Source organism: Buceros rhinoceros, unplaced genomic scaffold (assembly GCF_000710305.1).
Source record: "Buceros rhinoceros silvestris isolate BGI_N320 unplaced genomic scaffold, ASM71030v1 scaffold14802, whole genome shotgun sequence".
NCBI lineage: Eukaryota > Metazoa > Chordata > Aves > Bucerotiformes > Bucerotidae > Buceros > Buceros rhinoceros.
In genome coordinates, this window is record NW_010400810.1 from 8,450 (window position 1) to 25,772 (window position 17,323).

General features: G+C 45.1%; 1 protein-coding gene across 1 annotated transcript in view; it reads left to right on the forward strand.

The window, feature by feature from the left end:
• LOC104489837 (coagulation factor XIII A chain-like) overlaps positions 1-15,256 on the forward strand; it is a gene marked incomplete at its 3' end in the record, with an annotated part of 15,691 nt that extends 435 nt beyond the window's left edge. The window contains exons 2-3 of the mRNA XM_010132044.1: positions 5,360-5,548; positions 15,005-15,256. Of these exons, the coding sequence (XP_010130346.1) occupies positions 5,360-5,548; positions 15,005-15,256 (441 nt within the window). The remainder of the gene's footprint in view (positions 1-5,359; positions 5,549-15,004) is intronic.
• Between the last annotated feature and the right edge of the window lie 2,067 nt (positions 15,257-17,323).

Here is a 17,323-nt window from a genome sequence, read left to right on the forward strand (position 1 = left end):
GGGAAAGCGAAGAGTGAAGAAACTGAGTGACCAGTTTTTAGCTTGAACTGTGGGAGTGGTTAAAAATAGCTGAGAACGGCTTTTCCCAATTTGATCATAGTCACAGACTCGTTTTAAAACCTGCTGGCTTCGGGCATGACAGCACTGAAGGGGATAAATGGGGCAGGAGGAGCCTCCCTGCTTAGTGGTCCTTCTGGTTTGTATACCCTTAAACTGACTGCGACTGTGAAACTACTGCAAAATGCTGGCTGGCAGGGAAAACTTTTGCTAGATGTTCCCTCATAAAAATGAATGAGAAACTAAAAGGAATCTCCATAATTTTAATTATTCTCCTGTGAAAATATTCCCATCATTTGGCTAGGGAGATAAAACAATATCATGGCAGGGGGTGGGCATATCGAACCACATTAGTTTCAACTCTTTGGAGTGAAACTGGAAAAAAAATAAGTAAGATTTGGTTTAAAAGAAATCAGGCTTGGGTCCTGAATAAGTCACCAACCAAATGATGTTAATTTTTTGGCCTATTTGAAATGCACAGTAGAACTTGTTGAACATGGCTACGCAGGGTAGTCAGATGTAATAATACTTAATTGATTACTGCGTTTTCACATTGGAAACAGGCAAATGCACGCATATTCCTCTGAAAAGCATTTCTTTTAAAAAATGCCTGAGCAAACCAACTGGCATGTTAAGACTGTAGAAAATTTGCTTTTTTTGACTGTAGAAACTTTTCAAAAAACCCTTTAGCTCTGAGACAAGTGTGTGTGTTTAAATTGTCAAAAGTAATGCAATACAGGTCCTGCCTAGACATCGTTTCAAACATGATATGCTCACAGAAGCTGGAGATGTGTAAGAGTGTGGGATACCTTAGAAGGAGTGCAGCCTGTAGCTAAAGCTCACCAGTACCGGGAGAAAGATTCCTGTTGCTTTTTGATGTGCTTCACATCAGGCTCTGAATAACGTATGGTGCTGGCGGGCAGCAGTCTCTTGCTTTTCAGAAATGCAATGGAAACTTAGGAATGTCAGGTCATGTGAGTAGAGACAGGAACCTAACGTGCTTAAGGTGATGTTGCTGGTGAGAAAAACAGTCCCTCTCCAAAGCTAGAGTTTAGCCATAGGATAAACCTGACTATGGGACTGGAATGGCTGGAAAATAAAGTTGTGCATAACAGCAGAAGTCTTTTTGTACAGCTGGATCAGCTCTGCTGCACAGTTCAGCTCTGCAGTTCTTGTAGCAACAACACGCAAGGGGTGACCTGAAGGGAAAGGACTGCAGCAGCACTCATGTTTCAGAGCACATCAGCTGTGATCCAAACCTGTGATACCAGCTGATGTAAGAGTGGTTCCTGAACACACTATTTTGTGGTAGAATGCTGAAGTGACCTGTCAGACCACGTTAATGAGCTCAGACTGGGACTTACATTCAGGAGCTGAGCCTACGCAGGGCACTCACAGAGCTGTCCTTGGGGATAAAGAGAGCATCTGCAAGCAGAGCAGGAGTGGCAGAGTATGACAGTGTTCTCGTATCACGAGCACATCTTTGCAGGTGACTTCTTGTGCCACCTCCTTCCCCTTCTCCTGCACACCTCACTCTTCTGGGCTGCCCAAAATTTTTGCAGTGGTTCTCACATTTCATAGCTGTTGCACATTGAAAAAAAGCATGCAAATGCTTTTGTCCCTGCTGTTACAACCAAGGGGTTTTCTAGCCTTTGTGGTAGGATTGGGCACCTGCTATAAACATCTAACTATCAGTGTCTTTACCTGTGTGAGATCATAGTCATCCAGTGAGCAGGGGTAAGTGCACAGGCTGTCCGGAAAGGCAGTAGGTTTTCACTTCCAGGGTGACCTGTACCACACAACTCCACCGGCTGTAGCAACCAGCCACCAACTGACCATAATAAGAAGCTACAAACCAGGTTCACATCGTTTAGATGCCTAAATTAACTGAATCCTGCCCTCGATCTGTGCAGTGTAGGTGTCTACAGCCGAGCTAGTCAGCCTCATCTCCCTTGGCAGCCAACAGAGAGAAACAGGCATTTTTAGGTGTGATTCATTTGACCTATTTTATCTACTACTCTAGCATGAGGCAAAACCTTGTGCTTGACTAGCTCTCTGCTGACACCCACTTTCTACTTTGCTGAATCACAGCCAGAGCGAGCAGCAGAGGCTGCCAGGGATGGCTGCCTCCCCAGCACGATCAGTGGGCTGCCTGTTGTGGGAACCTGGCTTGCTTGCAGGAGAGAATGCTCAGTGAGGAGGATGCACAACCCCTGAGTGCTTCTTCAGCAAGAAGCCTGTGTCTCTGTGAACACACCTGTGCCTTGTCCTAGCCAGCTCATCTTGCTGCAGTATGTTACAAGTGGGCCTGGCACATACAGCCGCTTGGTGGGAGGACACAGCCCCATGGTCTGCAAGCTCCCCACGCACCTTCCTTCGCAAAATTCAGCAGCTCTCCAGGGAATCACGCTTTCCCTGTTAGCAGACTGATGGGCACCTCTTTTGGAAATGCACAGTGTTTGGTTTATAGTCCTGAGCCTTTTCTCTCTGGTCCTCTAAGAAAACCTGGTATTTGAAAGCTCTTCCTTTTATTTGAAAAACAGCTCAAGCTTGTGCTCATTTACTTTCATGCAAGTTTAACGCAGCAAAAACTTTAAGAAAGCATCAGACTGCTGCCTCTCTTGCAGCAATCATGGCCAGATCTGCACTAAACAGCAGACGGGGCTGTAGACAAACTGTCAAATGGGCCTGACTTCAAAGGAGGCCTCAATGACCACCTGTCCCTCACAAATGGATGAGCAGTGACGTGCACATTGCCTAGAGCCTTCTTTTCAATGGCACTCTGGTGATGGAGTTAGCACATCCCATTACCCTGCTCATGTTTTTCATCAGTAATTATCATCGCTGTAACTAACACAGGGTTGGTCACAGGGTATCTTCATCTGGCAAACTCAAGGTACATTTTTAACACTGGGAGTGAAAGTGAAATGTGTTTTCTGCAGATGTGTATGGCTGTGTTTTTACAGGAGCCATGTAAAGTTTTGAGATAAAATGAAGCAAATGCTGAAGTGATGGCCCAGGGTGGCTTAGTTTTGCAATTCCTTGATTGGGCTAACATGCAAAGGACAGGCAGGGTCACTGTTGCCTTTTATTTCAGAACATAAAAACACAACAAACCCTCAACTCCATTTTTATGCCTCCTTGGAAGGAAGGAGAAGCTGAGTCAAACTCACACCTTACAAACGTATAAGCTTCACCCCTCACAGAGCCCCCAGATGTGCAGCTTTTACACACAGTGCTTTCGGCCTGTGAGGGATTGGAAGAGATCACAGGAAAGACTGTCCCTTGCATACATTTTGCCCCCCTTCAGGAAATTCCTGCCCCATGAAATTTAATTGTGAGAGTTGTCAGCATTATTTTGAGTGAGCACTGGTAAATTTCTCAGGGAGGGAGGCAAAGACACGCCCCACTTCACAGAGGGACAATAAAAATGATTCCTGAGCAAAATGCACTTAATATTTCATACAAAACCTATCTCTAACTTCAGCCAGCACTGAAGAAGTTGCTCCAGAAGCCTGGCAAATCGAGCGGAAAATAACAATAACATTGCCTACCTCAGGGCTGAACAGGCTATTCCAGTCTTTCTGCAGAATAGGGTTAGCAGGAAGCAGATGGTTTGGGGTTCAGTTGAAAGAATCATCATCTTGCCATGTCCTTGGGCATTTTCCTTTCCTTCTGTTTCCCAGAGGGCAGGGCTAGGCAGCTGATAGTGACAATGCATGAGCTGCACCTGCTCCTGCGGCCCTTATTTGCCCCTCTCCCAGAGCCCAGGCTGGGTGGCTTGACTGTGGCAGGAGACGGACCATGCTGGCATCCGAGGGAGTTGCTGCCTGTGGGGCTCTACTGATGCTGATCTTCTCTGATGCTGAACATATTCCTGCAGAAAGGCAGGACTAATCCACAGGCTGCTGAAGCCTGGGGGCTAATCACCTGAGAGGTGTTTTTTTGAGGAGAAGCTCTGCTGCTTGTCCAGAGTCAGCCACTATGCAGTCCCGCCTTCAAGGAAAAACAGCATGCAAAGCTGCTGTCTGAGCTTCTGTGAAACGGGCCATGAAATGGGCCGTGTTCGGCCCTCAGTGACTTGAATATGCAACTCACTCACTGAGCAGATCATTCCCACTCACAGTGTGCTCAGTAGCAGGCCAAATTAGCCACCATCAGGAGTACACACAGCTCCAGAGCTGCTGTAAATAGGCACCTCTTTTTGCCATAATTTAGGTTCTGTCATTTTCATCATGAAATACAGAAATTAACCAGTTTTGAACTGTCAGCACCTGGAAAGACAAGCTGACAGCTGCAAATCAAGCTTTACACTTCTATCTCTCTCCTGGTGGTGAGCAGTAACAGTTGTCCTAGCAGAGTATTTGTGATTATCTGCCCAAGCACGTAGGCAAAAGAAGTCCTCTTGTTTTCAAGTGGACTCCCATTGTGAAGTAAGGTATAGTCATGTAGCTCGTGGTGACTGCAGGTGCCTTTGGCTATTCCAACACCACCCCACACTGTTCGTTAGCTGAGCAGACCAGCTTCCAGCAGCGGTAAGCTATAAACCTTCAGACAGCCCTTATCTGAAGGGAGCAAAACTTTGACCATTCACGTTAGAGTTACCTACTGCTATAGTTTGCCTATAACTATGTTGTAATCATATACTGTAATGTTACAGTTTTCATAAGTACACACTAACATTTGAGGTGTACTGAGAAGCTAACACATACAGTATGCTGAAACCTTATTTAATACAGACGATCCAAGCTCTCAGCTGAATGCAAGATCATTAGCTGCCTTTCAGGCTCTTCAGCACTTGATAGCAGTAGTGCTTTAAAAACATTAATGTATTTAAGCATCAAAAACTCAATGTGAATTTGCATTTTATAAATGGAGAGCTTCAAGAAGAGAGACATGAAGCCACAGTAGTTAAAAGTCAAGAGATTGCACTGGTAAGCTTGTGACAGCAAGGCCCAGAGTTGCAGAAAGCCAATGCCAGAGGAAAGATGAAGCCCAGCTCTCCTTGGGGACATTCAGCTTTTCACCCATAGCAACCTTCTCTTTCTGCAATTGCTTTCACCATTTAGTAGAATCCTTACAGCCTCTGTGAAAATGGCAGGTGGACAGAGAAGTTTTAGTCCGTAAGTCCCTTCTCAGCCATGAGGATGCAAGCCCCAAACATCCAGCATGCTCTGTTGAATGGTGTTCTTGACGAGGTGGCACTGGGGAAGGGGAGGACAGGGCCTCTAATGACGTTGATATCAGTATTGACCTTCCAGCTTACTGACTCCTCTCTCTGCATATTTATATGTCTCTGCAGATTACCTGCATGTTGTGGACATTAATATGTTCAAGGAGCCCCATGAGATCAACAAGCAGCAGCATCACACGGACAAGTACTACAGCCCCAAGCTGATAGTACGTCGGGGACAGCCTTTCCAAATCCAGATTGTCTTCAACCGACCCTACAAGCCAGAGGTGGACCAATTCTGGCTGGAGTACTTGATAGGTAAGTGCCTGGCAAAGGTTGTGTTGTATCAGCAAAGTAAGGTTGAAAAGTCTCATAAACAGGAACAGAGCAGTGCTTAGTGTCTGGGTCTTTTTCTGTTGCAATTGATGAACCATAAAAACAGACTTAACCACAGGCAAGGAAGCACTTTTCTTACTCCTTACTCAAGGACGTCAGCAGAATTGCTTGTGAGCGAAGAAAGAACAGTACTTTATTGGACTTGCAAAGTTATCTCTGGTTTAGTATCTCTGGAGAGTACTGCATTCAGCACCAGGGCCTCCAACATAAGACATGGACCTGATGGAGCAAGTCCGGAGGAGGATCACAACGATGATTAGAGGACTGGAGCATCTGATCTATGAGGAAAGGCTGAAGGAGTTGGGTTTGTTCAGCCTGGGGAAGAGGAGGCTCCAGGAAACCTTATAGCAGCCTTGCAATACTTGAAAGGGGCATGCAAGAAAGCTGGAGAGGGACTTTTTACAAGGACCTGTAGTGACAGGATGAGGGATAATGGCTTTAAACTGAAAGAGGGTAGTTTTAGATTAGATGTAAGGAAAAAGTTCTTTACTGTGAGGTTCTTGACCGGAACAGGTCATACAGAGAGACAGTGGATGTCCCATCCATGGAAGTGTTCAAGGCCAGGTTGGATGGGGCTTTGAGCAACCTGGTCTAGTGGACAATCTCCACGGCAGGGGAGTTGGAACTAGCTGACCTTTAAGGTGCCTTCCAAACCAAACCATTCTATGATTAATGCTGTATAACAATGCTCAAAGGTAGGTGGAATGGGAAACATCTTTTATTAGTGCTTAGAAGATGCAGGGAGGAGGAGTTTGTTTTTTAGGGTGGGAGAGATGACTCTGTGTGAACTGGGATAACAAAATGTGGGTATGGAAGGAGAGAAATCACATAGAGCGGAAGAACAGGAGGCCTTGCAGCTCTGCAGTCTGCATGTACAGCTGACTTGGTAACAAGGGAGAACGATCAGAGATCGTAGCTTTGAAACAGAGACTTTGTCAGGGCCACATCAAAGGCTTTCTTGATTTATTGCAAAAAGAGCAAGAAAGCAGTTTTCCACTCACTGAGAAATATTCATCGAAGACCCTGGTCCTAGAGCACCTGTTGGCATATTGAAGGTCCAGACTAGAGAAGTGCATGAACTCGCAAGAGAAGGGGAAAAGCAAGTGACAGGGTGGGTCTTCCTGCTGTGCTCCAAAAACGGCCCCGCTGAATGCAGCTCCCTGCATCACAGCTCTGGGAAATCCCCAGCATCGTCTAGAGGGATCTGGGAGTTTCTGTGTTAGAGACGTAAATGTTCTCTTTATAAACCCTTTAAGGTAGGTTTGAATTGATGTTTTAATTTACTTTCCTGAGTGATGCAGTTCCAAAATTTGTAACATTGATTTTTTTCCACCATTGAATTATGATGATGTGGCCATTTATTAAATTCTTTGCCTTTTAAAGGTAGATCAGTATTTATCTCTTTAACATATGTACAGTGAAAAGGTTACTGTCTGCACATTTTTTTTCACAGGTCTCTTCTTCCCAATTTAAATTAGGGTTGGAAGGCATGTTATGACAGTCCAGTGAATGATTGGCTGTACAGACATGAGTGCCTTTAAAAATTTAATATGCATTAATATCATTAGTTCTTTGGGGATTTAATTAAATTCAAGACTGTTCCCTTAATCTTTATATGCTTAAAACAAACAGCTGTAACAAGAAGAAGTGGAAAATGGAACATTTGTTTTTTATTGCATCGTGCACAGTTTGCATTTGTTTTAATCAGATATTCTGCATCGGAGGAAGAAATTTAACACTTCTTTAGGCACTGCACACTCCACGCAGCAGAACATATTCACTTATTTTCCTTTTGCTCTTTCCTAACATGCCTATCCATGGCTTGTACCTAGAGGCATGGATGAAAACCCCCTCATCCTCAGCCGTGGTAGGAGTGGGATTAAAGGCAGACCGAGCCAGGGGAGATTTTGCAGCTCAGCTCTGAAGGATTACTTGGGTGTCAGCCCTGAGTGTGTGGTTGACTTCCCCTTCCCATTCTTTTCTGTGAAATGGAAACGGTAATGCTGATGCCTTGGGTAGTGCATGGCAATCAGCTGAAGGAAGGTGCTGCATATACAGGACAGCACACAGTGCTGTTGAATTCCCCTGCTTTTTAAGTGACTGCTTCTGCGAGCACCGCTGACATCTTGCTACAAGGAATTTAGCTCACAGAAATTCAACCGGGAGAAGAGATGTTCAAGCTCTTCTTCTAGGAATTGGTTAATACTCCAGGCTCCACAAATGTTTCTCTTTATGCACATGTGGTACACACACACTGCCTTTGTTCTCAAGGCAACAAAAATCAAAACAAAAACAGGCCACAGAGGAGAAGGAAATCATTCAGAAGTGATATTCTTGAGTTTTGCTACTTCTCCTTTTGGTGGCAAGTCCAATGTTTAACTCCCTGAAGGGGAGAAAGAGGAGGGTCCTTGTATTTAGGAAAGGGCACTGAGTACTCAAGGTCTCAGGTGCTGTGCTCCCCACGTGGCCATTTTCATCCAGTTTTTTTCTCTCTGCCTGCCTGAAGAGAGGGCATTCACTTCTCATAGTGACAGCAGCCTGAAAGCCAGAGCCCAGTCCAAAAGGTGATGCTTAGGCACCTCCAGGTAGCAGATTAGCCCTGCTGTCTCCAAATGGGATGAACTCTTCTGGATATGTTTTTCTTTCTCCGTTGATTCTCCTCGATAGACCAGGCTCTGACTAAAAAAGCTTTTTTTCCCTAAAACAAGGCGTATACCTCCTAGAAAACTACTGAGTTTGAGAGATTAAAGGGATGGACACACAGTAATATTTGCAAGTTGTTGTAAAATTACCTTTCCAAGGGGCTGTTTGTGTGCCTGAGCAGTAGATTTCAAATGGTGCAGCAGAACTGTAGAATAACCTAGACTGGAGGGACCTCCGGAGGTCTCATGTCCAAGCCCTTACTCAAAGCAGGTCCACCTTTTTCCAGCTGCTCAGAGCCTTGTCCTAGGGACAGGTTTTGAGTGTCTCCAAGAGAGGGGAGGTTATCCCAAGCAACGTGGACCAGGTTGTCCATGAGCTGTAGAACCTTTTGGGTGTTTCGGTGCTATCCTTATAAGGTACAAAGGTACATCTGGTAGGAAAGGCTGGCCTTGGCTTCCAGGGAATTCTGCTGGAGCTGGGAAAAGACAACATCTCTTTTTGCAGGGCTGTGCCTATAGTGAGGAGTGTTTATACAACAGCAAATTATATAGCTATTCATAAATTATTAATTCTTCCCAGCACTGGAAATTTCCCAGCACTGATGTTAATCCATCACAAAATTTTTAACCATTGGAGACTAATTTTGTTCATGACAAATGTGACAATGGTAATGATTTGATCCTGTGTGTGCAGAACTGTTCTATTTCCTTTATTCCCTAAAATTTAGTTTTACTTCTCTTTTTTCTCCTATTTTTGCTTCTTTTGCGTCATTAAAAAGATGATTAATGATGCAAGTAGAAATTGCTTAATCCTTCTAACTGATAATGAATCAAGCGTACCGTGATAAGTGCTTTCTGTGTCATGTGAAACTAGGTCTGAAACACTCACAGAACAATCTTTAGTAACAATCTTCTTCAATCCCCAGTCCATTTAAAGGCCATTCACACAATCTAGAATTCATGCGCTAAATTGAATTAAATATATATACACGTAAATATATAAATAATTAACCCGAATCTCTTGAAAGTAACTTCTACTTATATTCTTCTGCAATGGTCCCTTATGTTTAAAGTCTTTTTGGCTTTAACAAACTGTTTTATTTAGAGTCATCATCAGCGAAACTTGCTGAAGAGCTAACATGAATTATTTTAATTTGGTTTTGCACATAATGTTTCATTAAATTTGGAGCATACTTGTCTGCTAAAGGATGGAAAACAATGAATGTGCAAAAAAATCCACATGGGAAAATATCCATCATGTGCTGGACTGCAGACCTGGCTCAGTACCTGTGGTTTGGAAGCTGCTGCATTGCCACGTAATTCCTTCCTTACAGCCCACTTTTGGGCTTTAATGAGAGGAATGGTGAGCATCATCCCTTGGAAGATACTTACTTTATGGGTCTGGGTTTGAGACGAAAGAGGCACAAAAGAAATGTAGATGCTGAACTTATATCCAGTCCCTCACAGTAGGAACAATTTCAGTTTTCTTGGAGCCCCAGGGAGCCCCGAGGAACAAATGACTCCTTCACCCATCTTGATCACTCTTAACTATCTCCTTCATGGTGATGGGGATACTTTGTGATGCTTTTGGGTTTCCACAGTGTCAGGCTCAGCCTGGCTGAGCATGTCTCCTGCACCTGTAGCAGCCAGTTTAGCGTAAGTGCTGCAAACTTCCCACAGTCACGGCTGCACTGGCAGTGATTTCTCTGAAAAGCAGATGTATGATTAGATGTGCTTACACGGCCTCAATTTCGCTTTCAGTAGTAGTCTCCTGTACATGACCGTAAATCCTAGAGCGACTGATGAGTTTATATGGTGCATCCTTACTATAATGATGTATTTCTCCACATCCTTGTGAATAGTTTTCTATTTGCATTTTCCTTAAATGGCTTCATAAATCCATATATATTGGGCTAGCCCTAAATATTATTATGAACACTTCATTCATATCATTCTGGAATGATCATATGATTATATCATTCTGAAATGATCATAAATCTCAGTCCTCCAGGCTACTATCACCTTTCCACACGTGTATGTGTGGACATACATGCATCCACCTGTATGCACTCCTCAGCCTTCTATAAATGGTCGGCTTTTGCCTGAGATGAGAGCAGAGGCTTGAACGGTTGGACTCAATGATCTTTACGGTCTCTTCCAACCAGATGATTCTATGATAAAGTTCTGTGATAAAGTTCTATGACTTCCTGCTCCTTTTTCTACAGTCTTCTCAGGCCTGCTCCAGAGGAATATTTATAAACACGTGAAAACAGCGAAGAACATAAATATGGAGCTGATTTCATTTATTTAGGTGGCACCAAATCCCCTCTTGTAGTCAGAGGAGCATCTGAGTACAACTAAATAACCTGGAGTCTGATTCAGGACACCAACACCAGAATCAGTGCAGCTCTTCATACTGTTCTACAATGTCCACAGCCTTTCCCTAATTTCACAGCAGTGTGGAGACATGGGTCATTCCAGGAGAGTTGAAGTTTTGTTCCTTTTGTCAGGCAGTAACTCTGTCTTAGTGAGAATTATTGCTACCCCGGCTATCACCTGCCCTCCTCAGCAGCTATAGGGCTGGGCATGTAATAGCTAACGGAGTGGCTGGGACGTGAGATGTCCCCCTGCACCTTGGGTGGAATGTCAAGCTGAGTTCTGCCTCTGAGAAAAAGTTGCTCCTGGGAAAAATTTGGATCTTGACTTTTTTAGAAGCTTTCTTGGCATTATACAAGAGCATCTAACACTGGTGTTGGCGGCAAACTCTGCTGGCATTGGTATGTAAAACCAAGAGTTTATCCCTGTTTAACAAAGAACTACAAAAATTGGACGAAGATATAGAAACTCCTGACGGTCTAAACATGTAGGGATTAATAACACATGGGCCCAGTATGCTGACACCCACCCCCAGGCTGCTTGCTGCAATAAGGCTTACCTCTGCTACACAGCTACTGTATTGTTGGATTCCAGCTCAAATTCATTTATCAGCTTAACACAATTATTATATTTGCAGGCCTGGCATTGAAATAGATTCTCTCCCCTTTGTACGACAGAGTGTATCTAGGTAAAACAAATGTACCTAACAGGAAAATGGTTAACCTTACTGTGCATAACGCACATCCTAAAGGGGGACAGATTCCTTGGTGCCTTTAAAAAACAATCTTCTGAAGAGGGTTCCTAAAAAGAACCCTAAAAACAAATAGCTTTGTTCATGTCTCTCTCTTCTTTGTTAGGTAGGAAATGTCCACTGAAGCTCACTATATCTCTAATGTCTGTATTACCGCATTTTCCCTCCTCCCTGCTGAAAGAAAAACATCTAGTCCCTCATGCAGGGCCTGTCCAAGAGTACCTGCCAGTCCCTCTGCTGGCTGTGCTGACAGCACGGTGCTAACTCAGCAGTGGCATTTAGGAGCTGTTTGAGGCACTCACACGTTACAGCGATGTGTATGTCCTCTGGGTATCAAGGAAAAAACTACACTAAACGGAGATAGGAGCTTCCAGGGACTGGGCAGGGGAGGAGAAGGAGTGCCACCTGAGCAAGCTGTGGTCCCTGTTAGCCATTGGCGAGGAACAGCAGCAGAACTGGATAACCTGAGGAGGAGTGCTTGTGTTCTGCTGGCTGAACTTGCTGTACCTATCTCTCCCTCCGCGCCTGCTGCTATAAATCCCTCTCTGGTGTGGCAGTTTTGCCCAGGATTAAACACAGCTTGCCTCCGTGCCTGCTGGGCCTGGAGCTGACATGCTAAAGAGCTAAGGCACATGTTAAAAATAACTCACTTTGAATGCATTGTGTGTGTGGCTACAGTTCTGTGTTTTAGACAGCTCGTTCTTTTGCTGCTGTGCAAGTAGATTTTGACAAGCTTTAACAAACACTGTACTCTGCTTTTTGCCCCTGTAAAGTGCGTGTGTGCGGCAGGGGGCATCCCATACACGAGCACATGCACACGTGCTTCAGTCATGGTGCATTTCATCATGCAGACCTTCACTCATGTTTATTTACTTTCAAAGCCTTGCAATGCAGCACTGAGGGAGACCTGAGCTCCTTGTCTCACAACAGCAGCTATCTTGTTCCTCTTTTCCTGGGTAGCTGGAAACCCCAGGAGATGCAGACGTGAGCTGAGCTGTAACTGAAGTGGGAGGCCAGCTAGGATAGCTCAGAAACCAAGGTGGGATAAGAAAGAAGTATCAAAAGGCTGCAGGCCTGTGCACTGTACAGCAGGGGAAATAGGTACTTTTGTGCCATTAAACCTTCTGTACAAGGGAGGTTTCTGTAAAACTAACATCTTCTGTCAACGTCATAGCTCTGTACCTATCACTGAAACGCAGAGAGTTGGAGGCCCATGAAACAGAATCACTGTGAATTCTTTCCTGTCCTCTCCTGCCTTGAAAGCAGGGCAGCTAGCAACCCATGTTTGGTGCCTGAGATCTTCCAAGCTGCAAAAGGAGCCCATAAAATATTCACCCTGTGCCTGGTGGCAACAGTGGAGCAACCGCCAGGCTTTCTGACTTCTCAGGCTGGATTTTCCCATTTCCCCATGCTGCTAGAGCAGACAGGGACATTCCAACTCTGTGATGTCATGTGATGACTTTGTCTTTCACAAATCAATTGGCTGTGAAATGTCCTTGTGTGAGGGCCAGGGCCTCCAACACCCAAAGCACGTGGGAGCATTGGGGAATGAGGCAACCACAAAGAACTAACTGGCTGCAGAGGGCTCAGGCTGCCAGCTCCTGGAATACATCAGAGCAGCTGATGCCAGCTGATGTTGCTGGCAGAAGCACCCTCCTGTCAGCATAAAGAGAGTTCATCTTCTCAACATGGTTCTGACATGCACCCAAACACCCTCCTGCCTCTGTGTGGGTTAGGTTAGCACAGGGACCCTTCAGAGAGTGCTCTGCCAGATATTTGTAGGCCTTTTGTAATGATCCCTTGGATAACTTCAAACCTTCTTCCTTAGAAACTCCGTCCCAGAGAATTAAATCACCACTGCGTGTTACCACTCCTGGGAAAGGGCTGACATTATAGATATGCCAACTATGAGCCAAAGTGGGTCCTACTTTTCCACTGCATCCAGAAATGTGTGCTCAAGATGTAGACAGAAGTCAAGTGGCCAAGCCACCCTGAGAGGGCTTCCCTGCAAAGTCAATAAACATAGTACTGCACCTACCTCGCTGTTACCTCTATAGGCTCTTCTCTCTAGACTGGCTTTCATTTGATGGCTTATATTTGAAGAAGCTGGTGCTTTATATTCTAGTGTTTTCTATTGATTTTGCTTTCTTATTCTAGTCCTTTTTTCTTCTGTAGGTCTTTCCCTTCTGTTGTGTTTCTCACTGATTTGAGTGGGTTTCATGGGTTACAGAATTCCTGCCAACAGTGGGCTATTTATGTGCACTGAATGTCTGCAAAATGGAAATTCACATGCACCAACTAGTCTCTTGGATGAAGCACAGTGGCCCCAGATTTCTTAGAAACACGGACATGAAGGCAGCTCTCAAGCTTCAGGTTCAAAGCTGAAGTTGTCCTTTCCCAGAACATAGCAGTGTTCAGATCTGTGATTATTGCTACATCAGCGGTGTAAAAATAAGCAAGCAAGAAAAGTAATGCCCTTGTGAGTTTAATTTTTAAGTTCTTAAATAGTAGGAATGAAAAAATATAGAAGTCTGTCTCTGTCTGTCATCATTGCTTTTCATTACCCTATTTTTGAATGAGAGAGTCTGTCTCTCAGCCTAAAATATGACACGAAGAATAGATTTGAGAATGAGATAATGAACTCAGACTTCTCAGACTCAGACTTCAGAAAAGAAATTTTCTGTTTATGCTGCTGGTTGGCTTCGAGTTATAGTTTGTCTCTACTTCAGGCTCAAAGGGTGTATCTTCCTTTGAATCCTGGTAATGTAGTACATGTTTACGTGTAGTCTACCTGATTTGACGTTTTTAACAGTTTGCAGAGTAAAATAGGCTTCTCTGAGGTGTGGTTTGTCTTACTATGAGGTAGACTATCATGTGCAATACTTTGGAGGTGCGTCGTACTTCAGAGGTGTGTCATGCTTTGGGAAGCATTGCTTGCAGATGAAGTTTGGCTATCCAGCCCTCCAGCCCTGATGTGCTCATCTATATTCTGGGTGTCTCAAGTTGGTTTCCACTCTGTCTGTGAGAAGTGGTTGCTGGGAAGGAACTGAGCATTGAGTATCTGCTGGGGTACTGACTTTTATTTCCTCCATTTGTATGGATTTGCATGAAAGAGCACTTGGTCTCTGCTTGTCCGCACAGTAGTGCAATGAGAAGACTGATGTCCTGCTCTGCTCAAGAGCCCCAAAGCTGCTGACTGTGCCCCAGTGGGCACTTTCTAGCAACGAGGGTGGTGGGTGCCTATGGACTGGGGAAGTGGCTTCAACAGTGTAGCTGACATAAAGGCAAGGAGCAAACTGGAGTACAGCTTGTTGCACTAGAATAAACAGTGGTGAGCAAGGGAGGCCTGGGACAATCCCTGCTCACGCTGCCAGGGCTACGCTCCTGCCAGTGCCTGCGCCAGCAAGACTGCAGCTTGCTGGAGCGAGATGGATGGGGGTGTCTGCTGGAAGGTCTTGCATGTATTCATATGGCTGTACTGCCAAGTGACCAGGCACTGTGTGAAGCAATGAGGGAGATAGGTGCCTTCTGCCCACTAGGACTTGCCACCTCCATGGAAAATAAGACAAAGGGACAGAAGACTGCAAATCTCTTCACCTCTCTCTCCAGGTCGCTACCCACAGCAAAACAAAGGTACCTACATCCCAATCCTAGTAGGTGATATGCTGAAACCCAGCAAGTGGGGAGCCAAGATTATCCACAAGGAGAAGAACTCCATTCGTCTGTCTATCATGCCCTCTGCCACCTGCATCATTGGGAAGTTTCGCCTGTATGTTGCTGTCCGGACTCCCTTTGGCGTTCTCCGGACACAGAGAAACTCGTCAACTGACACTTACATCCTGTTCAATCCCTGGTGCCAGCGTAAGTACCTTATTAGACTCAAAGATTCATATCTGCTGCTGTCAGGCTCACTGCGTTTTGGGAGGAGGTGGTCCAGGAAGGGGAGCTTGGACGTGCCATTTTGGGTGTGTAAATGATACAGTAACTCTGCGAAGAAGCAAGTCCTTCGGGCTGGGGACTAGCCCTGTGTGAGCAAGGCTCCGTGCAGCAGACCTGTGCCTGTGCTGGAGCTGCACTCTGCAGTTTTACGAGGCCAGCTCAGACAGCATGATGATGCTCCATTTCTCATAGTAAATAGACCCCAAAGCTTTGCTCTGACTTTAGTATGCATCATCATGAGCCTCTGGCCTGTGTGTCCCTTAAGATGACAAGTCAGTATGGGCATGTTTTTCTCCAGGACACTTTGTGGGGCAGGTTGCAGCAGCATCCAATACTCTGTTGAATTACACTGCTGATTGCCACATTTAGGACTGAACACCTGCAACTGAAGGCCTGCAGGAATTCAATGGGAACTGCTACTCCTGCACAGGCCGGATGGAATCATCCTGCTGTGGCATCACTGGTGGTGCCTTGCTGCCGCTGCACAACATTTGGCCTTGTAATTTCCCCTCTAGTGGGCAACTCTGTACTCTGAAGAACAGGACATTTTGCAACTGAGCCTTTCTTAACAAACTAGTGCATTGAAAAACAGTTTATTTTCTTAAAACCTCCCTGCATCTCAGGTAAAATCAGCCCTTGCTGACAGAGTTTTATGTTATCCAATGAACTCCACATGTGGCTTTAAGGAGAGGGCAAGAAGGACCAGAGAGGTTTGGCTCAGCGTCCTGACAGTCTGTAGTACTGTGTCTCAGCTTCCAAAACTTGTAAGGCTCCAAGTAATACATATTGCTATATATTTAGGTCACCAGCTAACTTAAATACTCTCCCACAATCCCTCCTTCATCTCTGAATTTTTTTTACCGGAGTATTTGCATAAAATTATCCCATATGAAACAAGGGCCAAGTGTCTACTAAGTTTAGTGTTATTAATAGAGTCCATTATTCAGTTGCGCCACTGTCAGTACATCGAATGATTTGTGCTGAATTCATTACTTGCCTCTGGTCCAAGGGAATATAAGCAATGATTAGCTTATGCATTATTTAGGAAGATATATGTTAATGCTGAGTAAAGCAGAGTTAGTTAAGTGGAAATGGGAGGGAAAGGCAGGACTCAAGGCCCCACAACAACGAGATAGTTCTAAAAGCAGCGTAGAGGTAGTTACCTTAGAGCAGCACACTAAGAGATCACTCTGGGAGAGGATGGAGAGTGTGTAACAGAAAGAGAGGAAGCATTGCCGAAGCTACGAATGACCCGCTGGTAAGTAAACAAAACTGCTCAAGGCTTGAAGGCATCATCAGCCCGTCACAGCTCCAACTAGGGAGGTGCGATTCTCCACCCCAAGAAAGAGCATCCCTTGGTTTTAGTCCTAGGTAGCAGCCAGTTTATTAGCCAACACAGTGACTCTGCAGTGGCTCAGCATCTTTGAAAAAGGATAAACCCCAAGGAAAATCTTATTAAATTGCCTCAGGTTGCCTCATGACTAGCCTAGAATCAGCTAGGGCTACATGCAGCCCTAATGTGGAGAAAAAATGTGGTACGAGGGGCTTGGTTACCCCGTTGTGGTGTGACTGGGACTACACAGGCTGATTCAAGGTGCTAGTCATGGTGTGGAAAGGGGAAAATGCACCCCTTCTTCACATCTCCTTCCTCAGCGGCCCTGTGTGCTGACTGATCCACCTCTGTTCATGGCGCACAGAAACATTGCTCTCATGAGATGAACGGGGCCAAAAGCCAGCAAGATTAAAACCACAGCATGGGAGCAAACCTGTAGGGAGCAAGACATGGAGCAGTTTCCTCCAGCAGCTGCTATTGGCAAGGCTGATGGAAAAGCTCTGCTTCAGAAATGAAAAAGAGAGTCTCGGGGCAGCGAGGATGTGTGTGTGCCCCCAAGCCCAGGGAAAGCAACTCAGAGTAACCCCGGAGGACCACATTTTCATCTGCAGATTTTCTAATTGTAGTTCAGTTTTGATACATCTTTCCAGCCAGGG